The sequence below is a fragment of the Narcine bancroftii genome, chromosome 2, assembly GCF_036971445.1.
Source record: "Narcine bancroftii isolate sNarBan1 chromosome 2, sNarBan1.hap1, whole genome shotgun sequence".
In the NCBI taxonomy this organism is placed as follows: Eukaryota; Metazoa; Chordata; class Chondrichthyes; order Torpediniformes; family Narcinidae; genus Narcine; species Narcine bancroftii.
In genome coordinates, this window is record NC_091470.1 from 346185982 (window position 1) to 346207262 (window position 21281).

A 21281-nucleotide genomic window follows, 5' to 3' on the forward strand; every position below is an offset into this window, starting at 1 on the left:
AACCGTGACGATTGGAGTTGATGGATTGATGGATCTGTTTCAGCCTTCATCCGCCTTCACAGCCATTGAGTTCGGAGTAAATTTGTCCACTTGTTCCACCATTGATGACTTGGTTGGATTGTTCTTTGACAGGGATCTCACCCTCAACCTTATCACAATGGGTGACTTGAGCAGGAGCATAGCTTCATACGGCATCACTCTTGGGATCACAGACCACACAAGATTCTCCACCATAACAAGGTGACAATCCATGGAGAAGTCATTCCTGTAGTTCTCAAGGCCCTGGCATGTCCATAACATATGAATTAATTAACCATCTCCATTGTTGCATCTATTACAATGAGGAAATACACCCACATAAAAATGAGATAATTTAACTTTGGACATGTGAGCTCTATATAACAGTTTAAATTGTCGGAGGGAGTGGCGAGCAGATAAAAATGAAGTATTAACTAATTTGAAAATTCCATTCCAAGTTTCTTCAGAGATTAAAAGCTGTAGGTCTTGTTCCCAGGCTTTTTAAAATTTCATCTAAAGGAGCCTCTCTTATTCCCAACAACATGGCACAAATGTTAGATATTGAACTGTTATAAAAATGTTGTAAATTAAAAATTACATCTATTAAATTCTTATCAATGCTCATAGGGAATATATGTAATTGAGATCGCAAAAAAATTCTAATCTGTAAATAACTAAAAAACTGAATATTTAGATATGTAGTGGCAATTGTTCAAAAGAAGCAAGACTTTCTTCGATAAATAAATCTTTAAAACATTTAATGCCTAATCCAAACATTCTTTACAAGCAATGTCAATCATGAAAGTTAAATTTAAAGAAATAATTAGAGATAAAATAGGACTTTAAAGAAAAATCTCAATAAACCAAAATGTATCCTAAATTATATCCAAGACTTCAAAGTATGTTTAACCACTGGGTTATCACCTAATTTATTTAAAGATATAGGAAGTAATGATCTGAGAAGGGAAATAATAGAAAATTTAGTAACAGGATTAGATTCACAAGAAACCCATATTGGACAGTCATCACGGTTAATATAGAACTTAAAGTTTGGTAAGGCTAAACCTCCATTCTTTTTAAGTTTTTGTAAATGGACTTTGTTTAGCCGAAGATGTTTATTCTTCCATATATAAGATAAGATTCAGTCAAACAAATCAAAAAGGACTGAGGAATAAAAACAGACAAAGCCTGAAAAAGGTATATAAATTTATGTAAAGCACTATGTTCATTTTAATAGAGTTATTCTACAAACCAATGATAAAGAAAGGGGTGATCATTTGATAATGTCCTTCTCACATGTTTGATTAAAGTGTGAAAAATTTATTTGAATGTTTTTATAATTTTTAGTGATTATTACATGAAAAGAGGTAAATTGATTTCTCATAATTTTAAAGGGAAGGTTAGTATTTATTGGTGCCAAATTATTCAAAGGAAAAAGTTCACTCTTATGTAGATTTAACTAGCAACCTGAAAATTGACTAAAATGGGAAATTAAAGAAAGCATAGAAGGCAATTAAGTCTCAAGATTAGAAATAAATAGCAATAACTCATCAGTACAAAGCAAAACTTTGTGGGAAGTACTCTTCCTTAAAATACCAGCAATATCATTAGATTCTTTAAAAGCAATAGCTATGGGTTCTAAAGCCAGATCAAAAAGCAATGGGCTTAAAGGACATCCTTGTCTGTTTCCACGCTTAACTTTAAATGGTTTAGAATTCTGAAAATCAGTAGGAACACAGGCAGATGGGATAAAAATAATAACTTAAGCCAATGAATAAAGTCAGCCTCAAAATTAATTTTTTCTAAACAATTCTATTCTACCCGGTCAAAGGCTTTCTCTGCATCTAGAGATATCACACATTACAAAACCTCCTGAAAAAGAGTATATAATATTTAATAAATGGCATATATTGAAATTGGAATAGCAATTTTTAATAAATCTAGTCTGATCATCAGATATAATAAATGGCAAAATATTTTTATGTCTATGAGCCAAAACTTTGGTTATAATTTTAATATAATTATTGAGTAGAGAAATTGGCCTGTATGAAGAACAGTCAACTGGATTTTTATTCTTTTTTAAGAATTAGTGAGATGGTAGCCTCGTAAAAAGACTGGCAATTTACACAATTTAAAAGAATCAGAAAAAAACAGAACATAGGGAGGTGTAAGTATTGATTGTACTTATTGTTAATATCTACTTCAAACTGACCTGGTGGGGATGGAGTTGCAATTCCGGACTGCAGCAAACCCTGAAGATTACATTGTAGTATCATATTAGATGAGGATTTAGGACTTAATGGGAATGTAGACCTCTTATCCACGTGAAATAAAGATCAGATGAAATATTGCAGCAATCAATCTGATCATGTAAGCCAGACTGATTATTTTGAAACAAAGCCAGCTGGTAATATAAATCATGAAAACAATCAATACACTACTTCATCAAAAAAACAAAATACGGTAGATGCTGGAAATATGAAATAAAAAGGAGAACCTGGCCTACTGAATATTTCCAGCACCCTCTGCATGTATTTTAATGATACCAATAGATCACTGAGTAACTCTTGAACAATTTTATTCAAATTCATTAACAGGAAACTGATGGGAGTGAAGCATTGGCTCATAGAAACATAGAAACATAGAAGATGGGAGCAGGAGTAGGTCATTCGACCCTTCGAGCCTGCTCTGCCATTCAACGAGATCATGGCTGATCTTAAAGTTCAGTACCCCGTCCCCGCCTTCTCTCCGTAACCTTTAATACCCTTATACTGAAGAAATAGATCTAATTCCCTCTTAAATATATTTAATGAACCTGCCTCTACAGAATGAATTCCACAGATTCACCACCCTCTGGGTAAAGAAATTCCTCCTCATCTCGGTCCTAAATGGTTTGCCTATTATCCTCAAACCATGGCCCCGGGTTCTGGATTTTCCCATCATTGGAAACATCCCATCTGCATCCATTCTGTCCAGTCCTGCCAGAATTTTATAGGTCTCTATGAGATCCCCTCTCAATCTTCTAAACTCCAGCGAGTACAATCCCAATTTGCACAATCTTTCCTCATAAGTCATTCCTGCCATTCCAGGTATCAGCCTGGTGAATCGCCTCTGCACTCCCTCCATTGCAAGAACATCCTTCCTTAGATAAGGTGACCAAAACTGCACACAATACTCCAGGTGGGGTCTCACCAAGGCCCTGTACAGCTGCAGTAAGGTATCCTTGTTCCTATAGTCAAACCCACTTGATATGAAGGCCAACATACCATTTGCCTTTTTAACCGCCTGCTATACCTGCATGCTCGCCTTCAGAGACTGGTGTACAAATACCCCTAGGTCTCTCTGCACTTTCCCATCTCTTAATCTATTGCCATTCGAATAGCAATCTGCCCTCTGGTTTGTATTACCAAAGTGGATAACCTCACATTTATCCACATTGTAGTGCATTTGCCATGTATCAACCCAGTCCCTTAATTTATCCAAATCACACTGGAGCTTCCTGACCCCCTCTTCCGTGCACACAACCCCTCCAATACCAGGCTCAATATTACTCTTCATACCATTCAATATGTAATAAAATTGGTCAGGGCGTAAGTACAGAAAAGCACCTGAACTCATCAGTTCCATTACCATTGGGTTAAGTCAGAATGCTTGTTCCCAACTTTAATGATTGTAATGTTAATGAGAATGTGTGTAAGTTATTTGACTTAGCTAGAATGTTTTCAACATGCTCTGAATTTTATTTCAAGTGGAGTAACATTTAACGTAAAAATTTAGAAGGGAGTGAACCCACAGAGCATTCCAACATTCTCTATTTCTGTCTCATAGAGCAAGAAGTCTTCAATTTTTTTAACTTATGTTTCCAACTGTATTGCCAAAGGAGAACCGAATTACAGTCATTCAAGTATGCTATTGCAAAGGATTCCAAGTTAATACAAGCCATACCTCGCCACATGAAAACACAGGTCAGATACTGCATAGGACTCAGGATTAGCCTTTGGATTAGCCTTTGCTCCGTTCACCAGTTTATCTAACTCCTCCCACCCTTCTCACTATAAATATCTTCTCTATCCTCTGATTGCGTGCTTTCCCCATGGTTTGATCCTCACCCTTTACTCTCTAAATGATATAATCCTTCCGGTCTATTGTGAAAAAGTGCAAACACTGAAAATAAAAACAAATGGAGAATCCAGGAAACATTCAGCAGTTGAGGCAGTATTTGCTTCTGTCTGCAAAGTTGACAGGTTCTTGATTAGCCAGGACAACAAAGGTTGTGGGGAGAAAGCTGGGCAGTGGGGTTGAGTTGGAAAATGGATCAGCTAAATAATAAATGGTGTGGCAGATTTGATGGGCTATATAGCCTATTTCTGACCCAATTTCTTCTAGTTTTAATGAATCTTTGGCCTGGATGTGTATTATGGAGTCCACAGGCACTTGATGGAGAGAATAAAAGAGATTAGTGTTAATTTGTGCTTCATGGTCAACATGGACTCAATGGGCTGAAGGGTCTGCTTCCATGCTATATGATTCCATGAGTCATGAGCTAACAGATTGAAATCTTCATGGCATGGTGCCAAGATAACAATATCTCTCAACATCAATAAGGAGAAGATGATCACTGACTTCAGGAGAGGGGGAAGAGGCCACACCCCTGTCCACATCAACAGTGATGAAGGAAAGATAGCTCCATAACAAACATTTCCAATGTCCTGACCTGGGGCAAGCACATTGACATGATGATCAGGAAAGTGGACTAATGCCTTTTCTTTGTTAAAAGACTGAGGAAGTTTATCATGTTCCCCTTAGAACATAGAACATAACATTACATACAGGTCCTTCAACCCTCGATGTTGTGCCGAACTATATACTCCTACAAAAAATATATACTAAACCCTTCCTACCTCATAACCCTCTATTTTCCTTTTGTCCATTTGCCTGAGAGTCTCATAAATGGCCCTAATGTTTTAGCCCCCACCACCACCATCTCTGGTAAGGCATTCCAGGGACCCACAACTCTCTATGTGTCAAAATAAATAGCGTGATGACTCCCCTAAATCTTCCTCCCTTCCCTTGTCCCTCAACAACTTTCATAAAGTGCACCATCAAAATTATACTTGCTGGATGTATCACAGCTCTAATCAAGATTGCAAGAAGTTCCAAGAGGTAGTGAATTTAACTCTAAACCTAACGCAAACATTTCTCCACTTCATGGACTCCATACTACTTCCCATCCTGGATGCTCTCTTCACCCTCCTCTCATCGGAGTGAAGTCATAAGAGTATGAAAGCAGTCTTAAAGTCAGTTTCTTTCCTGCAGTAATCAGGTTCCTGAATGAACCTGACCACAGGCTGTCCTTGCTTGGTACCAGTTGGTTATTCAACTCTATACTGGGCAAACTGTGCTCATTACTTGGCTACCTGAATGTTAAACCTCTGGCAGAAGATCACTTTTCATTGTTCAAGGTATAATGTGACAAATGAACTTAATGGCTTGAAATGCTACTTCAGGGGCTGGCATGGATCTGACAGGGTAATAAGCCACCTTCTGCATCCATACATGGCAAGTGACTCAGAACAAATGATCATCCTCAATACTCCAAGAATTGCACCACTGAACATCAGTGTGCCTTGCCACCAGATACCTTCCTCCCTCAAATAAATGTCAGCCCAGAATGAACGGCTGTAAGAAGGATCTCCAGTAGCATAGCTGGAGTATCAGATGAGATTTTGTATTAACCCAGCAGTTTGTAGTGCAGATTAAACCCACAACCCACTGACTTTAGAAATTATCTCCTTTTAAATGATAAGGGATGAACTGAACATTAAACAATGTGTGTCTTTAAATAGCCATGGTTTTGCCTGCAGCTGTAACTTGGATTGACGAGTGTAACGCCTCTGTAAACATCACTTACAGTATATACTGCTTGAGAGATGCTTTTGTGTCTTTTGGTGGCAACCATGATAATGACCATATTTAACTTCCAGCATTAATTTCCTCAAGCAGTCACATTGAACTTGCCATTTATATCTCTTGCCTTTTCTAAAATCCATGCTTTGTAAATAATATCCACTCCCACGCAAAACAAAGCCTGGAAACAGATGATTCCATTTTTAAGTTGCTGGCCGAGAAATTCGATTGTGATTTGGGCCAGGCAACAGAACTCCATTGTGATCTTGTGGTACATAATGCACAGTTTGTTGAAGTCAGCCATTTCCTTTCCAGACCCACTAAGTTAATGAAGCAAGATGTTCCGCAGACTTGTGCAATGTGCAGTGGAAGTCTAGAGAGTATTTCTGCAAAATGTTGGCAGTGCAGTGGACAGTGAGGAAGGCTTTCAAATCTTGCAGTGCGATTGTACCAGCTGGAAATAATAGGCTGCAAAATGTCAGGTGGAATTTAATGCTAGCAAGTGTGAGATGTTGTACTTTCAGTGGATAAACTAGGGTAGGACATACACATTAAACAATCAGGAACTATGGAGTTGGTAGGCCAAAGGGATTTGGGAATAAAAATATGCAATTCCTTGAAAATGGATAGGTAGAGAGGGACATAAAGAGAGCTTTGCCACTTTGGCCTTCATAAATGAAAGTACTGAGCACAGAAATTAAAACGTAATGTTGAAACTGTATCAGACATTGGTGAGTCCAAATTTGGAGCATTGGTAGGTAGGTTTTAGTCACCTACCTACAGAAAATATATCAATAAAATTGAAAGAGTATAGGGAAAGTTTGTAAGGATGTTGCCAGGACTTGAAGAGCTGAGTTATAGAGTAGGTTGAATAAGATAGGACTTTACTCTCTATTATATATGTGACAGGTAGACAAAGTCATGAGGAGAGTAGATGTGGTAAATTCAAACAGGGGTTGGGTGACACAAATAATTGGACAATATTGGGGGGAACTTCTTTAGTCAGAGAATGGTGAGAGTGTTGAATGAGCTGCCAATGGAGGTAGTGGATCCTGGTTCAATTTTGACATTTAAGACATGCTTTGATCAGTTTGTAGATTGGAAGGAAATGAATGGTCCAGGTGCTAGTCATAGTCCATATTTGTCAAGGGACTTGTTTCTGTAGTTCTGAAGTATTCCTGTGGTGTTCTATGGTTCTAAATGAAGATTGGTTCTCATGGACTCAGATGGCAATCTGAAACTGTTCAATAATGATTTCACAAGAAGTGATGCCTCTGTGAAAATGAAGAAGAATTTAATTTAATGAAATATAGTCTCACTAGGCACGCACCAGGAACTCTCCAAGAGCTTATCAGCACCACTCCCATAATACTTTTCAGGCCCTCCCAATGGGATCATTGGGGTGTCAGCCCAGTGTGACCCAGTTTGCTTGTGGATCGGTGCATCTTGCTACATGACCCCCCCCCCCCCCACCTGAACCAGTGTTTAGAGCTGCCATGTCCACAGTTCGTAAATAGTTCATACGTTTGGGAAGCCGACCTCTCCATCGTGCTATGGAGCTTTATGGAGACCAAACTGGCCGGCTGCATCACAGTGTGGTACGGTTTCTGCAAGGAAATGGATTCAAAGTCAATCCACAGGAACACAAGAGTGGCAGAGAGGATCACTGGAGTCTCTCTCCCCTCTCATCGATGTGTTCTAGCAGGATTGTTGTCTGAAGAGGGTGCAGAAAATCATCGTCGACCGCTTCAATCCTGAACACAGCATCCTTTAGCTGCTCCCATCAGGAAAAAGATACAGGAGTATCAGGTTGAGAAACAGCTTCTTCCCACAGGCAGTGAGAATGAAGAACTACCAAAGGAACTGCTCACATTAACCATACAAGACTCTTATATTTACTAAACACTTTGCATTTCTCTTTTAAACTTTACCTCTCTTGCCTTAAACATTTTCCCTCCAGTATTTGACATTTTAGCCCAGGGGAAAAACACTCTGACAATGAATACTTGTCCTGCATATGTACTGTTTGCCTGTATGTGTGTTATATCTGGTTATATGTCTGAATGTTTTTGCACTGAGGACTGGAGAAGACTGTTTTGTCATGTTGTACTTGTACAATCAGATGACAATAAACTTGACTTGCAGTATAACAACTCGAACTAGACATAATCCTCACGATGTGACTCATGAAATACTCCAAATGCATCCAAAAACTGATATTTGAAGTGATTCATGTTTGCATATAAGTATGGGGTACATCTGTGGGGGCTCTGTAACCACAGAGAGGGGATTAACCACCTCAACCCTTCCTCATATCCTCGGCATTAGCTGTTGCCGAACCAGTGTGCTGGTAAATCCAGTGGAAAAGAAAGTCACAAGCTTCCAGCTGAAGGTAGGACACTCCGATACCCAGCGGTGAATTGTGTCCCAGTTCAGGGTGGCCCAGTGGAAATGGCACAGGGGGCATCCTATCCTGGGCCACTGCACAGTCAATTAACCGAGATGTGAGTGGGAAAGGGGCGATTGAATGAATGAGGTTATAAACACAGTACAGCAAGCTAACGGATCCTTCAGCACATGTTTTAATACCTCATAATGGTCATGTTCATCTCCACGTCAATGTTATGCTCCAAAAGCAGCTGGTAATGCTCACTGCCAAATGAACATATCTGTAGTTTCATCCATCTTACATTTCTGAAGCATCTTATTAAACTGTCAAGATATCCCAAAAGCTTTACAATCAATTAACGGCACTTGGCATTAATGTCAGACACTCGAATCTGCTATCCAGTACCCTCTATGAACATTTAGTGAGTGAGAGACTGGGTTTAATTGAGACACCAGAATCTGCTATCCAGTACCCTCTATGAACATTTAGTGAGTGAGAGACTGGGTTTAACTGAGACACCGGAATCTGCTATCCAGTACCCTCTATGAACATTTAGTGAGTGAGAGACTGGGTTTAACTGAGACACCGGAATCTGCTATCCAGTACCCTCTATGAACATTTAGTGAGTGAGAGACTGGGTTTAATTGAGACACCGGAATCTGCTATCCAGTACCCTCTATGAACATTTAGTGAGTGCGAGACTGGGTTTAACTGAGACACCGGAATCTGCTATCCAGTACCCTCTATGAACATTTAGTGAGTGAGAGACTGGGTTTAACTGAGACACCGGAATCTGCTATCCAGTACCCTCTATAAACATTTAGTGAGTGCGAGACTGGGTTTAACTGAGACACCGGAATCTGCTATCCAGTACTCTCTATAAACATTTAGTGAGTGCGAGACTGAGTTTAACTGAGACACCGGAATCTGCTATCCAGTACCCTCTATGAACATTTAGTGAGTGCGAGACTGGGTGGAAGTGAGAGATACCAGATAACAGAGCAGACAATTTATGTGTAGCAATGTCCCACAAACAACAAACATGCTGACAAGTCAGCCCACCAATCTTCCCTGTTAAATAACTGAGAAATGGTGAAATGTTCCCATTTCTGCAATAACGAATGCACTGTGGTTTCAGTACAAGGTTACAGTATGGAAATCCCACTTTAATCCTTTTGCAGTATTTTTCAGGACTTTAATAATGGTATCCATTAAGCATCTATTCCACTTGTTTAATTATGGTAAATATTAGGACGATTACTCAGTGAAATGAAAGAATTACAGCAAGTGTATAAAGGGTGAAACAATTTGGGGTTAAACAACAGTCTGCAGATGCTGTGTTTAAGTGGAATACACAAATATGCTGGACAGACTCAAAGGGTCAGGCAGTATCCAGAGCAGTATTTTTCAACCTTTTTCTTTCCACTCACATACCACCTTAAGTAATCCCTATGCCATAGGTGTGCTGTGATTAGTAAGGGATTGCTTAAGGTACTATGTGAATGGGAAGGGAAGGTTAAGAATTACTACTTTAGACCCAATTGTTACTGAAATATTTTGCTTGAGATAAATTGTCATTGGCCCATTTCCTTTGGAGTTATGAAACCATGCACATAACGAGTCCATTAGGTACGATTAAAACAGTGGTTTACAAACTTTTTTCTTTCTACTCACATACCACCTTAAAGAATCCCTTACTAATCACAGAGCCCCGATGGCATAGGGTTTACTTAAGGTGGCATATGAGGGGAAAGAATAAGTTTGAAAAATACTTTTCTAGTTGAAATAAAAGCCACGCAATGTTTCGGACCTGAGTTCTTTGCCATCTAAAAGCAAAAACATGCAGGTGCCTGAATAAAAATGTGGGGCAGAAGGGAGGAGGAAAGGAGAAAAGGGAAGAAGGGGCAAGGGGAGGAACACAGGGCAGAACACAGGGCAGCAGGTAAGAGGTCATAGGTCAAGGTTAGATGAGGAAAAAAGTGCTGAGAAATGACGAGGAAGGTATAGCTCTTTCATTGGGGAGAGAAGGGGAAAAGCAGGAAAGGAGACAGGGAATGGGAAAGAGAGAGTCTCAAGGGAGAGGGTTTAATGGAGTTAGACAAGAAAGTCTTCAGATCTTATGATTGCAGTCTACACAAAAATGCTGGAGAAGATCAGCAAGTATCTTTGTGGAGCAAAGATGAATATACATGTTTCAGGCCTGAGCCTTTCTCCAGTTATGAGCTAAAAGTAGGCAGTTGCTTGAATAAAATGGCAGGGGAGGAACAATGCAAGGAGAACAGGCCCAGAGGGAAGTGGTTACAGGTAGATATGGGTGGGAGGGCACAAGCTGAGAATTTGAAGTAGTCAATGTTTATGCCGTCTTGTTGGAGAGTGCCCAGACAGAATATAAAGTCTTGGTCCTCCATTTGGGGATAAATGAGATATACTTGGCATTTACAAATAGGTCAAATACAAGGAAAAAGAGACTTATCATAATGCTTTACATTCTATCAACTTTTAATTCACCAGAAATTGTACATTCCAACTCACATGATATCCATGTACGCATTTTACATTGGACAACTACTATTTTAACATTTACTTGCTTCTCTGGGTGGAGAGGAAATTTTCTCTTGTTTGCTCTTTGATTGAACATTATAGGTATCCTTTCCCATTATTTGTGATTTTGTGCTAGATTCCTAAGCCAAGACTTCCCAAGATACTTGAAACTTTTTTGAAGCCTGAACTACAGACTTGAACCTGGATCTTGAAACCCAAATCTGCACCTGAACAAATGTGATTCCAAGTCCTTTGAACACAGGCCCATGAAACTCTTTTACAAAACTATGGAACAAATTGCTAAGATACTTTGAAGGTGACACAAATTATTTTCTTCATTTTTTTGTGGCCAACTCAAGCATGAGCTATCAGTTTCAATTGTTTCCACATCTAATTAGCGTAGTTTGTCCTTTTTAAGTACGAAGCGTGAGCTATGTCAAAGTGCTCCACCATTTTACTTCCCAATTAGCCAGCGATAGGATTAAAAGGTCATCAATAACTTAGGGAAAGAAATTTCTAATTGTTGAAAAGTCAGGGACAAGGTAAATAATTTAAGAGCATTGTTGCTGTGTCCTTGACGTGTACTTAGAAAAGAGCTTGTTTTTGTATTTTCTCTTGCTTCCTTCCAATGTTTTTCCTCTTCGTGGAAAGGAAGTAACTTATGTTGGCTTATAAATGCAGGTTCCACCCAAACTAAATGGACATTATTATAACAGTTGTCCAAAACTTAAGGTTGAAATAAGGGTATAAGAATATAAAAGATTGCAGCAGGAAGAGGTGTCAGGTATGGAGGTATCAATGCACAGGGCATGAATAGGCTACAGAGCACTGTCAACTTGGCCAGTGCCATCATGAGCACCAGTCCTTCACTCCACTTGTTACATCTTCAGGAGGTGGTGCCTCAAGGAAGCCTGCTCCTAACATTCTAAGCACCAGGTAATGGAGTTTTCTCATTGCTACCATCAGGAAGGTGGTGCAAGAGCCTGAATACACTCATTGTTATAAAAAATAGCTGCTTCACCTCTGCCGTTAGATTTCTGAATGGACAATGAATCTATGAACACTACCTTGCTGTTTTTCTCTTTTTGCACTAGTTATTTATTTTTGTAAATAAATAAGATGATCAATTGTAATTTATAATATTTTTTCCACCTGGTTCTGCACTATACTGCTGCCACAAAACAACAAACTTCATGACACATGCTCATTGTAAGACTATTTTTATCTTCATAGTTGACCCATATTCCTCTGCATGGACGTTCTTCCCTCCTCCCTCCATCTTTTTTTTATTCATGCACTTGCCTGTCCATACTTTGACAAAGGGCTCAGGCAAGAAAGTTCGGTTATCCAACTTTTCCTCCTATGGACACGACAGGGCTTGCTGAGTTCCTCCTGAAATTTTGTCTATTTATGGCTTTTGTCTCATATACTTTGGCTTATTAGAGATTAATTGCGACTGTGGCATATGTATCCGAGCACTTCTAGCCTGGAAGTACTAAATATTAACATTTTTAAAAAAAACAGTAGGTGGTGAGGCAGCATCTATGGAGGAAAAAGGCGGTTGACATTTTGAGTTGAGAGCTTGCATTGGCGCATAAAGGGGAGATCACAGGTAATAAAGAGGTGGAATAACTGTGGCAAAGAGATGGGTAGATCCCATTGAAGAGGGGTTGATGTGTAGATGGAGTGAAGTTGGGGGGGGAGGGGGAGTGGAGACAGCATCATAGGCTGGGAGGTGACTGCTAGTTATGGAATCGAAGAAAAAAGGGTGGTGGGTGAAACCAGGTAAGAGAGGGTGGGGATAGGGGACCCAGTGAGTTGAGGATGTGAGTGATGGGTAGGTTGGACCTGAGCTACAGGATCTGTAGGTTTGTTGGGAAAAATGTCTATGAGAGGTCATGGGAAGATCATAAGACACAGGAACTGAGAGTTGGTTACCTGAAATTGAAACGTTTAGTGTTCATGCCATTGGGTTGTAGACTAGCAGAGGGGACATAATGTGCAATTTCTTTAGTTTGCAATTGGTCTCACTGTGACAGTAGAGGAGGTTGAGAACAGACAGGTCAATGGGCAGGAGAATTAAAATAGCTTGCAACTGGGAGCTTACGATGGCCATTGTAGAGTGAGTGGAGGTGCTCACCAAAACCTTTGCTTAGTTTGCATTTGGTTTCACTGATGTAGAGGAGGCCACATCAAGAGCACCAAATGCAATGAAAGAGTTTGAAGGAGTTGCATGTGAATCTCTGTATCATCTGGAAGGACGCTCTAGGTCCCTGGATGGTGGAGAGGGAGGAGGATGTGTCGGGATATTTAGTGCACCTTCTATAGTTTCAGGGGAAGGGGAAGGAGGAGCGAGAAAGGAAGAGTGCCTCAGGGAGTCACAGAGAGAGCGGTCCTTCTGAAAAGCAGAAATAGGTGGACCACTATGACTTTCCCAAAGAACAAGCATGGAAAGACTTCATTCATGTTCTGATAGAGGTTTCCCTAGCAACCTGCTGCAGATGTAGCCTAGGGTGAATCTGTGGCCATCTTTTTTTGACAAACCTCCTGCAGGGATTATTCTTCATCAGCCTGTTTAAACCTATCTGAACTTTTGAGAGTGATCCCCCACCTCATTGTGGGGCTTCTTCATTTGGCAGCAACATTCCCTAGAATCTGGTAATGTGTGGTTTATCTTGTTTCTTGAGGAGCTGCCTGCATTGTTAATACCGGTTGTGCTCTATGCATAGAGTATGGAAACTTATAACACATCAGAAGCAAATGCTGCATTGAGACCAAAATTGTCTGTTTCGGTCAAATGTTAATTCCCTTCTGGTCTGCAACTTTACATCTGAAGTTCCCCCTCTTTATGTCACATTGCCAAAATATATTAGGGTAGCTCTCAATCTGATTTTAACACCATTCAAACAGCAGGGAGAAATGTCAGGGCATGGATTTTTTAAAAAGAGGCTTCTAAATTTAGTCATGTTCAGCAAAAAAAATGGAGAAAATAGCCAAAAGGGCAAAATTATCTTCCTTTTAGTGGAAGACCATAAAACATAGGAACAATAATAGACTATTCAGCCCATCGAGTCTGTCTTGCCATTCAATCATGAGCTGATCCATTTTTCCACACAGCACCGCTGCCCTGCCTTCTCCCCATAACGTTTGATGCCCTGGCTAAACAAGAACCTATCAATCTCTGTCTTAAATATACCCCATGAACTAATGTCCACAACCATCTCTGTCAAAATAATTCCATCATTTTATAACCGATGCCCTTCAATCCTGAAGTTGTGCCCTCTTGTCCTGGACTCTCCCAGCAAGGGAAAAAAAAACTTTCAAATCTACTCTGTCCATGCTCTTCATTATTCAAAATATTTCAGTGAGATCCCTTCTCATTCTAAATTCCAATGAATACAAGCCAAGAGCTATCAAACACCCCTTGTAAAGATAAACCTTTCTTAACAAAAATACAAGCATCAGAGAATACAGAACCAGATGTCCAGTTGGATAAGTTTACTTCAGTGAGGTACAATGGAATTGTTAACTAATTTGAAAGGTAGTAATGAGGATCTTGAATTAATTTCATGAAATTAAAATAGGAAGAAATCTTGGAGAGTCCAGATTAATAAGGAGCATTAAAAAAATATGCTTTTTGAAGTCAGTGAAATCGTTAAAAAAGAAATCTAGTGGAGGAAGGTAAGGCACAGATGGAATGATGTTCGTAGAAATGTGTAACCTTGGCAATGACAGAATCTTAGGAAAAAGTCTGACAAGAGTTGAAGAAAGAGTTACCGTATGGCTTATGATCGTCTCTGCGGGAACAGAGCAAGTGGCTGATGGAACCAGGGTCAAGGCTGTGTGGGGATCAAAGCTGATACTTGCAGCTAAGTACTTTGGTGCTGTTGTAACAAAAAATAGATTTTACTTTAAATAACAGACAACTCAATGACCAAAACTTACAACCTCCTCTTTGGAAGTCAAATTGTATCTGCTTGATGTGTTAGTTATCTTGTTTTAACTTCTGTAACACTTCAGATATGGCTGACCTTTAGTTCTATTCAAATTGCTTCTGTCTCCTTACAGAGGAACTCTAGCTGTTAAAAGGAAACCATTCCACACATATCAGTGTGACATCAAATGGTTTCCATTGAGGAGTTAACATCTTCCATGAATGTGATTGATTGAGTTGACCCTCAGGGGTGTCCAATGGCATTGTTACAGTTTCCAGTAGCCAGCAGAAAGGCTTCACCCATACATAATCATTTATGTATCTCTGTAACAGTTGCTTCCAAATCATAAATCTAGGGAATAATTTAAATGCGTTGATCGATTCAAGAATTTAAATGAACAGTGGTATGTAACAGACCAGCAGCAATAGAAATTCAACAAGACCATGGTATCTTCAAAACAATAATTTGTATTAATAACATAACACTTCTTACTTAATGTTAACTTAACCCCACTATGCACAAGAGTGTGTGTGAATGTGCGTGTGTGTGTGCATGCATGTGTGGCAAAACCCAGACCATTAAAATTTCAGCTAATTCTGAAAAGATAATTTTAATGTTCAGTCTCAAAGCTTTTGTGTTGAAACTCAAAGTCTTCACTGCTGTTCAAAAGCAATTATGGAGTAAGTGTGTGGCATCAGACTTCTCAAAATGCACAAATTTCTTGGAGAGTTGGTTTTAAAGAATTGTTTCTTCATTCGAATAATTTTCCACAAATCCCCTTCTTTTGCATGGAGGTTTTAGAATCTGTGTTTCACATGATGAATTAACAAACCCAGGCAAGGGTTTCATCAAGTGGCCATGAAGAACTGATCAAGATGAATCTGTCCACTTTTCGAACAGCTGAAGTGGCTAAATTCTTCCAAACCACTTTTTTGGAATTCCTCCTTTTCATCAGGAGAACACAGATGGGGTGGGGGGTTTGGTGCCTAGACAGAATGTGAGGTGTTGTTCCTCCAATTTACGATTAACCTTAGTTTGACAGACATGTCGGATTGAGAATGCAGTGTGCAATTAAAATGGGCACCTATTGGGAGGGACTGTCAGTGTCAGTCTTAGAATCAGAATCAGGATTTAATGTCAGGAACAAGTCACGAAATTTGGTGTTTGTGGCAGCGTTATAGTGCAAATATACATATTATAAACATCTTGAGACATTACTTTAAAAAATCAATAAAATAATAATACAGTAAATAGTGCACAAAAAAATAAAATAAAGGCAGTGTCTTTGGTTCATTGATTATTCAGGAATCTAATGGCAACAGGGAGGAAACAGTACTTGTGCCACTGAGTGCTCGTCTTTAGGCACCTGTGTCTTTTTCCTGATGGTAGCAGAGTGAAGAGGGCATGGCCTGGATGGTGGGGATCTTTGAGGGTAGAGGCTGCTTTTTTATGGCACCGTCTCATGTAGATGTCCTTGATGGAGTGAAGTCTGGTGCCTGTGATGTCGCAGGCAGAGTTAAAAACCCTCTGGAGTTTATTCTTGCCATGAGAGTTGGCACCTCCATACCAGGCAGTGATGCAACGAGCCAGAATGTTCTCCATGGTACACCTGTAGAAGTTTACGAGAGTTTTCAGTAACATGCCAAATCTTCTCAGACATCTCACAAAGTATAGCCACTGGTGAGCCTCCTTTGTGATTGCATCAATGAGGAGGCTCCAGGCCAGATGCTTGGAGATGTTGACATCCAGGAATTTGAAGTTCTTGACCGTCTCCACTATGGTCCTCGCTGACAACTGGGTCCTGTTCCCCTGACTTCCTCCTGAAGTCCACAATTATCTCCTTGGTTTTGCCGAAATCGAACACAAGGTTGTTGTCATTAAACCATTCAACGAGATGATCCATCTCTCTCCTGGACGCTTCCTCTTTGCTGTTTGTGATTCTACCGATGACTGTGGTGTCATCAGAAAACCTGTAGATGGCGTTGGGATTGTGCCTGACCAAACAGTCGAGGGTGTGTAATGAGAAGAACAGTAGGCTAAGCACACATCCTTGGGGTGCATCTGTGTTGATGATCAGTGAGGTGCAGATGTTGTTTCCAATTCCTACTGACTGTGGTCTTCCAATGACAAAGTCAAGGACACAATTGCAGAGTTGAGTACAGCTCTGAGGGTATAATGGTATTGACAACTGAGCTGTAGTCTATGAAGAGCAGCCATATGTATGAATTGCTGTTTTTGAGGTGATCCAGAGCTGATTTGAAAGCCAGCGGTATTAGATCTGCTGCGGAGCGATTGTGACGACGGGTGAATTACAGTGGGTGTAGATCTTTACTTAGGTATGTCTTAATTCTGACCCTGACCAGCCTCTCAAAGTATTTCATCATGTTAGAAGATAGTGCTAATGGGTGGTAGTCGTTGAGGCAGCCCATTCTACTCTTCTTGGGTACCAGGATGATTCATGCCCTTTTGAAGCTGGTGGGAACCTCTGACTGCCATAAAGAGAGGTGTACACTCTGGCCATTTGGTTGGATGTCTTGCGAGTATTCACCTTCTTGAATGATGTTCTGACGTTGCCCTCAGAGATAGATATTACAAGTTCCTCACCCTTTTCAGGGATTCTAGTTGGTACTGTTTGGTTCTTCTCAAAGCGGGAAAAGGAGGTGTTTGGCTCATCGATTAGTAAAATATCGCAGCCATCTATAGTGTTCTCCCCCATTTTGTAGACTTCAATGGCCTACACTCCCTGCCATATCTAGTGTGTATCTGTCTCTGTCTCTAGCTTCCTCCAAAATGGCCACTTTGCTTCAGAAATGGCCTTCCACAGATCGTCACTGGACTTCTTGGAAAGATCTCGATACCCAGCCTTAAATGTCCTTGTTCTCGCCCTCAGCAGGTTGCGGATTCTCTGATTCATCCAGGGCTTCTGGTTGGTGAACACCCAGTATTTGTGTGTGGGCACACACTCATCCACACAAGTCTAGCTCAGCACAGACAATTGAGAAAATAGTGTATGTGAAGATTAAGATTTCAGACTTGGCACAAAACTGATGGTCTACTGGCAGCAGTAATCCCTTTTCTTCTATATATTTCTGAAATCTGGGCCACCCGTAGCTGGCATTTCAAAGCAAAACAGATGGTTGCTTTTCTCTGCTTCATAACATATTGCTGGAATTTTAATTTAACCTATTGCCACTGGTGTATCTTATGTACCTGCATGGCTGTAGCAAGTAAGAATTTTGGTGTATCTCTACCTTGCACTAATGCATGTGACAATAAACCCTCATGATCACGCTGCAAAGAGCACAGGATGATAGGCAGGAGATTGGAAAATCAGGTTGCAATTCAGGATTCAGGTCTATTCTCAAGAATATGTGTCAAGCCCAGCAGTGTGTTTTCCTCACCCGCAAGTCACCAACAGCCTGTGTGTGTCCTTCAGCTACAGACTCTTTGCTAGGCTTCCACCGTGGTCACCATTCTTATGGTCGTCTCCACTGCTACACCTTTTAATGGGGCTGTTCTCCCTGTTAATGGTGCCCTGCGCTGGTCTGCCACTCCCTCAGAGTCTGCAACCCCTTCAATGTTTGAGTTACAGGGAAAGGTTATGCAGACTAGGGCTTTTTTCTCTGGAGCGTAGAAGATTGAGGGGGGGCTTGATAGAGATGTTTAAGATTTTAAAAGGGACAGACAGAGTAAATGTGGATAGGCTTTTTCAATTAAGAGTGGAGGAGATTCAAACTAGAGGGCATGGTTTAAGATTGAAGGGGGGAAATTATAAGGGGAACATGAGGGGAAATTTCTTTACGCAAAGGGTGGTAGGGATGTGGAATGAGGTTCCGGAAGATGTGGTCGAGGCGGGATCATTGGTTACACTTAAGGATAGACTGGATCGTTACATGGAGAGGAGAGGACTGGAGGGGTATGGACCGGGTGCTAGTCAGTGGGACTAGGAGGGTGGGGATTTGTTACGGCATAGACTAGTAGGGCCGAACTGGCCTGTTCTGTGCTGTAAGTAGTTATATGGTTATATATTGTTATATGGTTAAGGTCACCGGCCAATGGAACCATTGGCAATCAGCTGCATGAGCGAGCGCTCGGTCTCTGCTCCCTGCTCTCTCTTCGGGTTCCACATCAGTGGTAGAACTGCTGTTGCAGCAGCTCTGGTGGAGCCTCCAATTAAAAAAAAATACATAAAATATTGGTGCCATATTCTGAACCCAATGTGTAGCCTGGAGAATCATTTGTAGGCTGGGAATCAAATACCTGTTTATGGAAAGAACAAGTTTTGTTTGTAGTAATAATGCTTCTTGAATTGTGTTTGATTTAGGTAAGATGTTGGAATTTAATGCAAACATAAAGCATACGTGGTTGAAGGTTACAAACATTTTTAATAAATGCAGCGATTCTGAGATTATTCCAACATTCCTATTAAAATTTTAATAGGGGCCAATTCTCACCTCCTGAGGAGGAAACCCTTCAGTTTCTAATGAATGTTCATTGACCTGAAAATGTGAACTCTGTTTTCAGTGTGCAATATTTACTGATTTCTAAAATTTTGCATTTCTGTCCATTTATTAAGTTTAGTCTGAAATGTGGCCAAATATTTGTTCAAAAGTATATCCCAAGTACAAATAAAAGCCAAGAGTCCATCTTTTTCATATGCAAAATAAAAGAATATGTGTCACGAAATTTGTTGTTTTGCAGCAGCATTACAGGTGAAAAATGCGATTAAAAAATGTAATGGCAGCGATGCCGCTGTTGCAGACCCAGGAGGTGCAGAGGTTGGAGACACAGTGCTCCCCTGCAGGTTTCTACTGCCAAGTTCTCCTGCCGATGGCTCTGTACAGCCTTTAAAAGGAGCCGAGAGTGCTTTAGTTTAAAATCCCGTGTCTGCAGGATCTGAGCACAACATGGTCTGGGTTCGACGGCTGTTTCAAGGAGTTCCAGACTCCAGGGGAGTAGTGACTGGCTCACGGCACCAGTGACAGGGAGAGCACCCCACCCCCTGTTGCGAAGGAGAAATGGAGGAGACAACCCAAAGGGCGGTGACCACAGTGGTGAACCAGCAAGGAGCCCTGCGGCTGAAGGACATACACATGCAGCTATTGGCTGGCGATTTGCAGGCAAGGAACCCAGTCCAGGCTGCGGCTGCTGGAGACTGGCTCATGAGAACCAGGTTTTGGAACTGGAATTCAACAGGATTCTGAGGGCAAGGAGGGTTCCCAAGAGGTCCTGATCATGCCAGATGTTTGAATCTGGACTTGGGTCACTGATGGTCTGAAATGAATTGGCTTCTGTGTGACTACAGAGGCTGTGGGAGTGCTAGAGGTGAATCCATGGACCATCAATTACTCTGAGGGAACTTGTTTTTACTTCTGACTGTAAGGGAAGCTGAGAAATGGGAATAGTGCACCTTATAGCAGACTAAAGCAATTTCATGTAATATTACATTCCTATTATATTACATGACAATAATTAATACTGATAAATTACAGTTCTGCAAATACAATATTCAAAAATAGATAATTATTGCAATAAAGGGAAAAAGTGAGGTAGTGTCTGGGGAAGAAGCTGTTTTTGTAACATTGATTGTTTGTCTTCAAGCTTCTATATCTCCTTTGTCATAATAGCCATGTGAAGACGGCATGGACTAGGTGATGAGGGTCCTTGAGATGCTTTCTTGAGACACTGCCTCTTACAGATCTCCTCAATGGATCGAGGACTCATACCCATGATGCGGCCTGAGTTTATAACCCTCGAGCCTTTTCCTGTCCTGTCCATACCAGACAATGGTGCAACAAGTCAGAACTTTCTCCACAGAGACGTGTAGAAATTTCCAAGAGTCTTTGTGACATACCAAATCTCCTGAAAGCCTAATAAAATATAACCACTGGCAAGTCTTCTTCATGATTGAATTGACATGATAGTCTCCGATGTTGACACCCAGGATTGGAATTTGAAGTTCTTTACTCTCTTGATGAGGACTGCTTTGTGCTCTCCTGGTTTCTCCTTCCTGATGTCCACAATCAATTGCTTACTTTTGCTACTGTAAAGTGCAAGATTGTAGTTGTGAAACCACTCAACTAACCGATCTGTCTCACTCCTGTACTCTTCCTTTTTACTGAAAACCATGGTGTCATCGTCAAATTTGTAGAATGGCATTTGTATTGTGCCTAGCCACACAGATATAAGTGAAGAGAGTGTAGAGCAGTGGGCTCAGCACACATCCTTGAGCTGTGCCTGTGTTGAACGTCAGTGAGGAAGAGATGCTGTTACCGATCTGCACTGACTGTGGTTTTGGATGAGGAAGTGAAGTATCTAGTTGCAGAGGGAGGTGCAGAGGTCCATGATTTGAAGCTTACTGACCAGTTGTAAGAGAAGGATGGTGCTGAAAGCTGAGCTATAATTGATGAAAAGCAGCCTGATGTAAGAATTGCTGTTGTCTAGATGATCCAGGGCTGAGTGGAGAGTCAATGTGGTTGCATTTGCTGTGT

The 21281-nt window shown here is 40.7% G+C and overlaps 1 protein-coding gene across 1 annotated transcript in view; it reads right to left on the minus strand.

Moving 5' to 3' along the window:
• LOC138753126 (collagen alpha-1(XXII) chain-like) overlaps positions 1-20949 on the minus strand; it is a 57224-nt gene extending 36275 nt beyond the window's left edge. The window contains exon 1 of the mRNA XM_069915704.1: positions 20826-20949. Within this exon, the coding sequence (XP_069771805.1) occupies positions 20826-20949 (124 nt within the window). The remainder of the gene's footprint in view (positions 1-20825) is intronic.
• Positions 20950-21281: the final 332 nt, after the last annotated feature.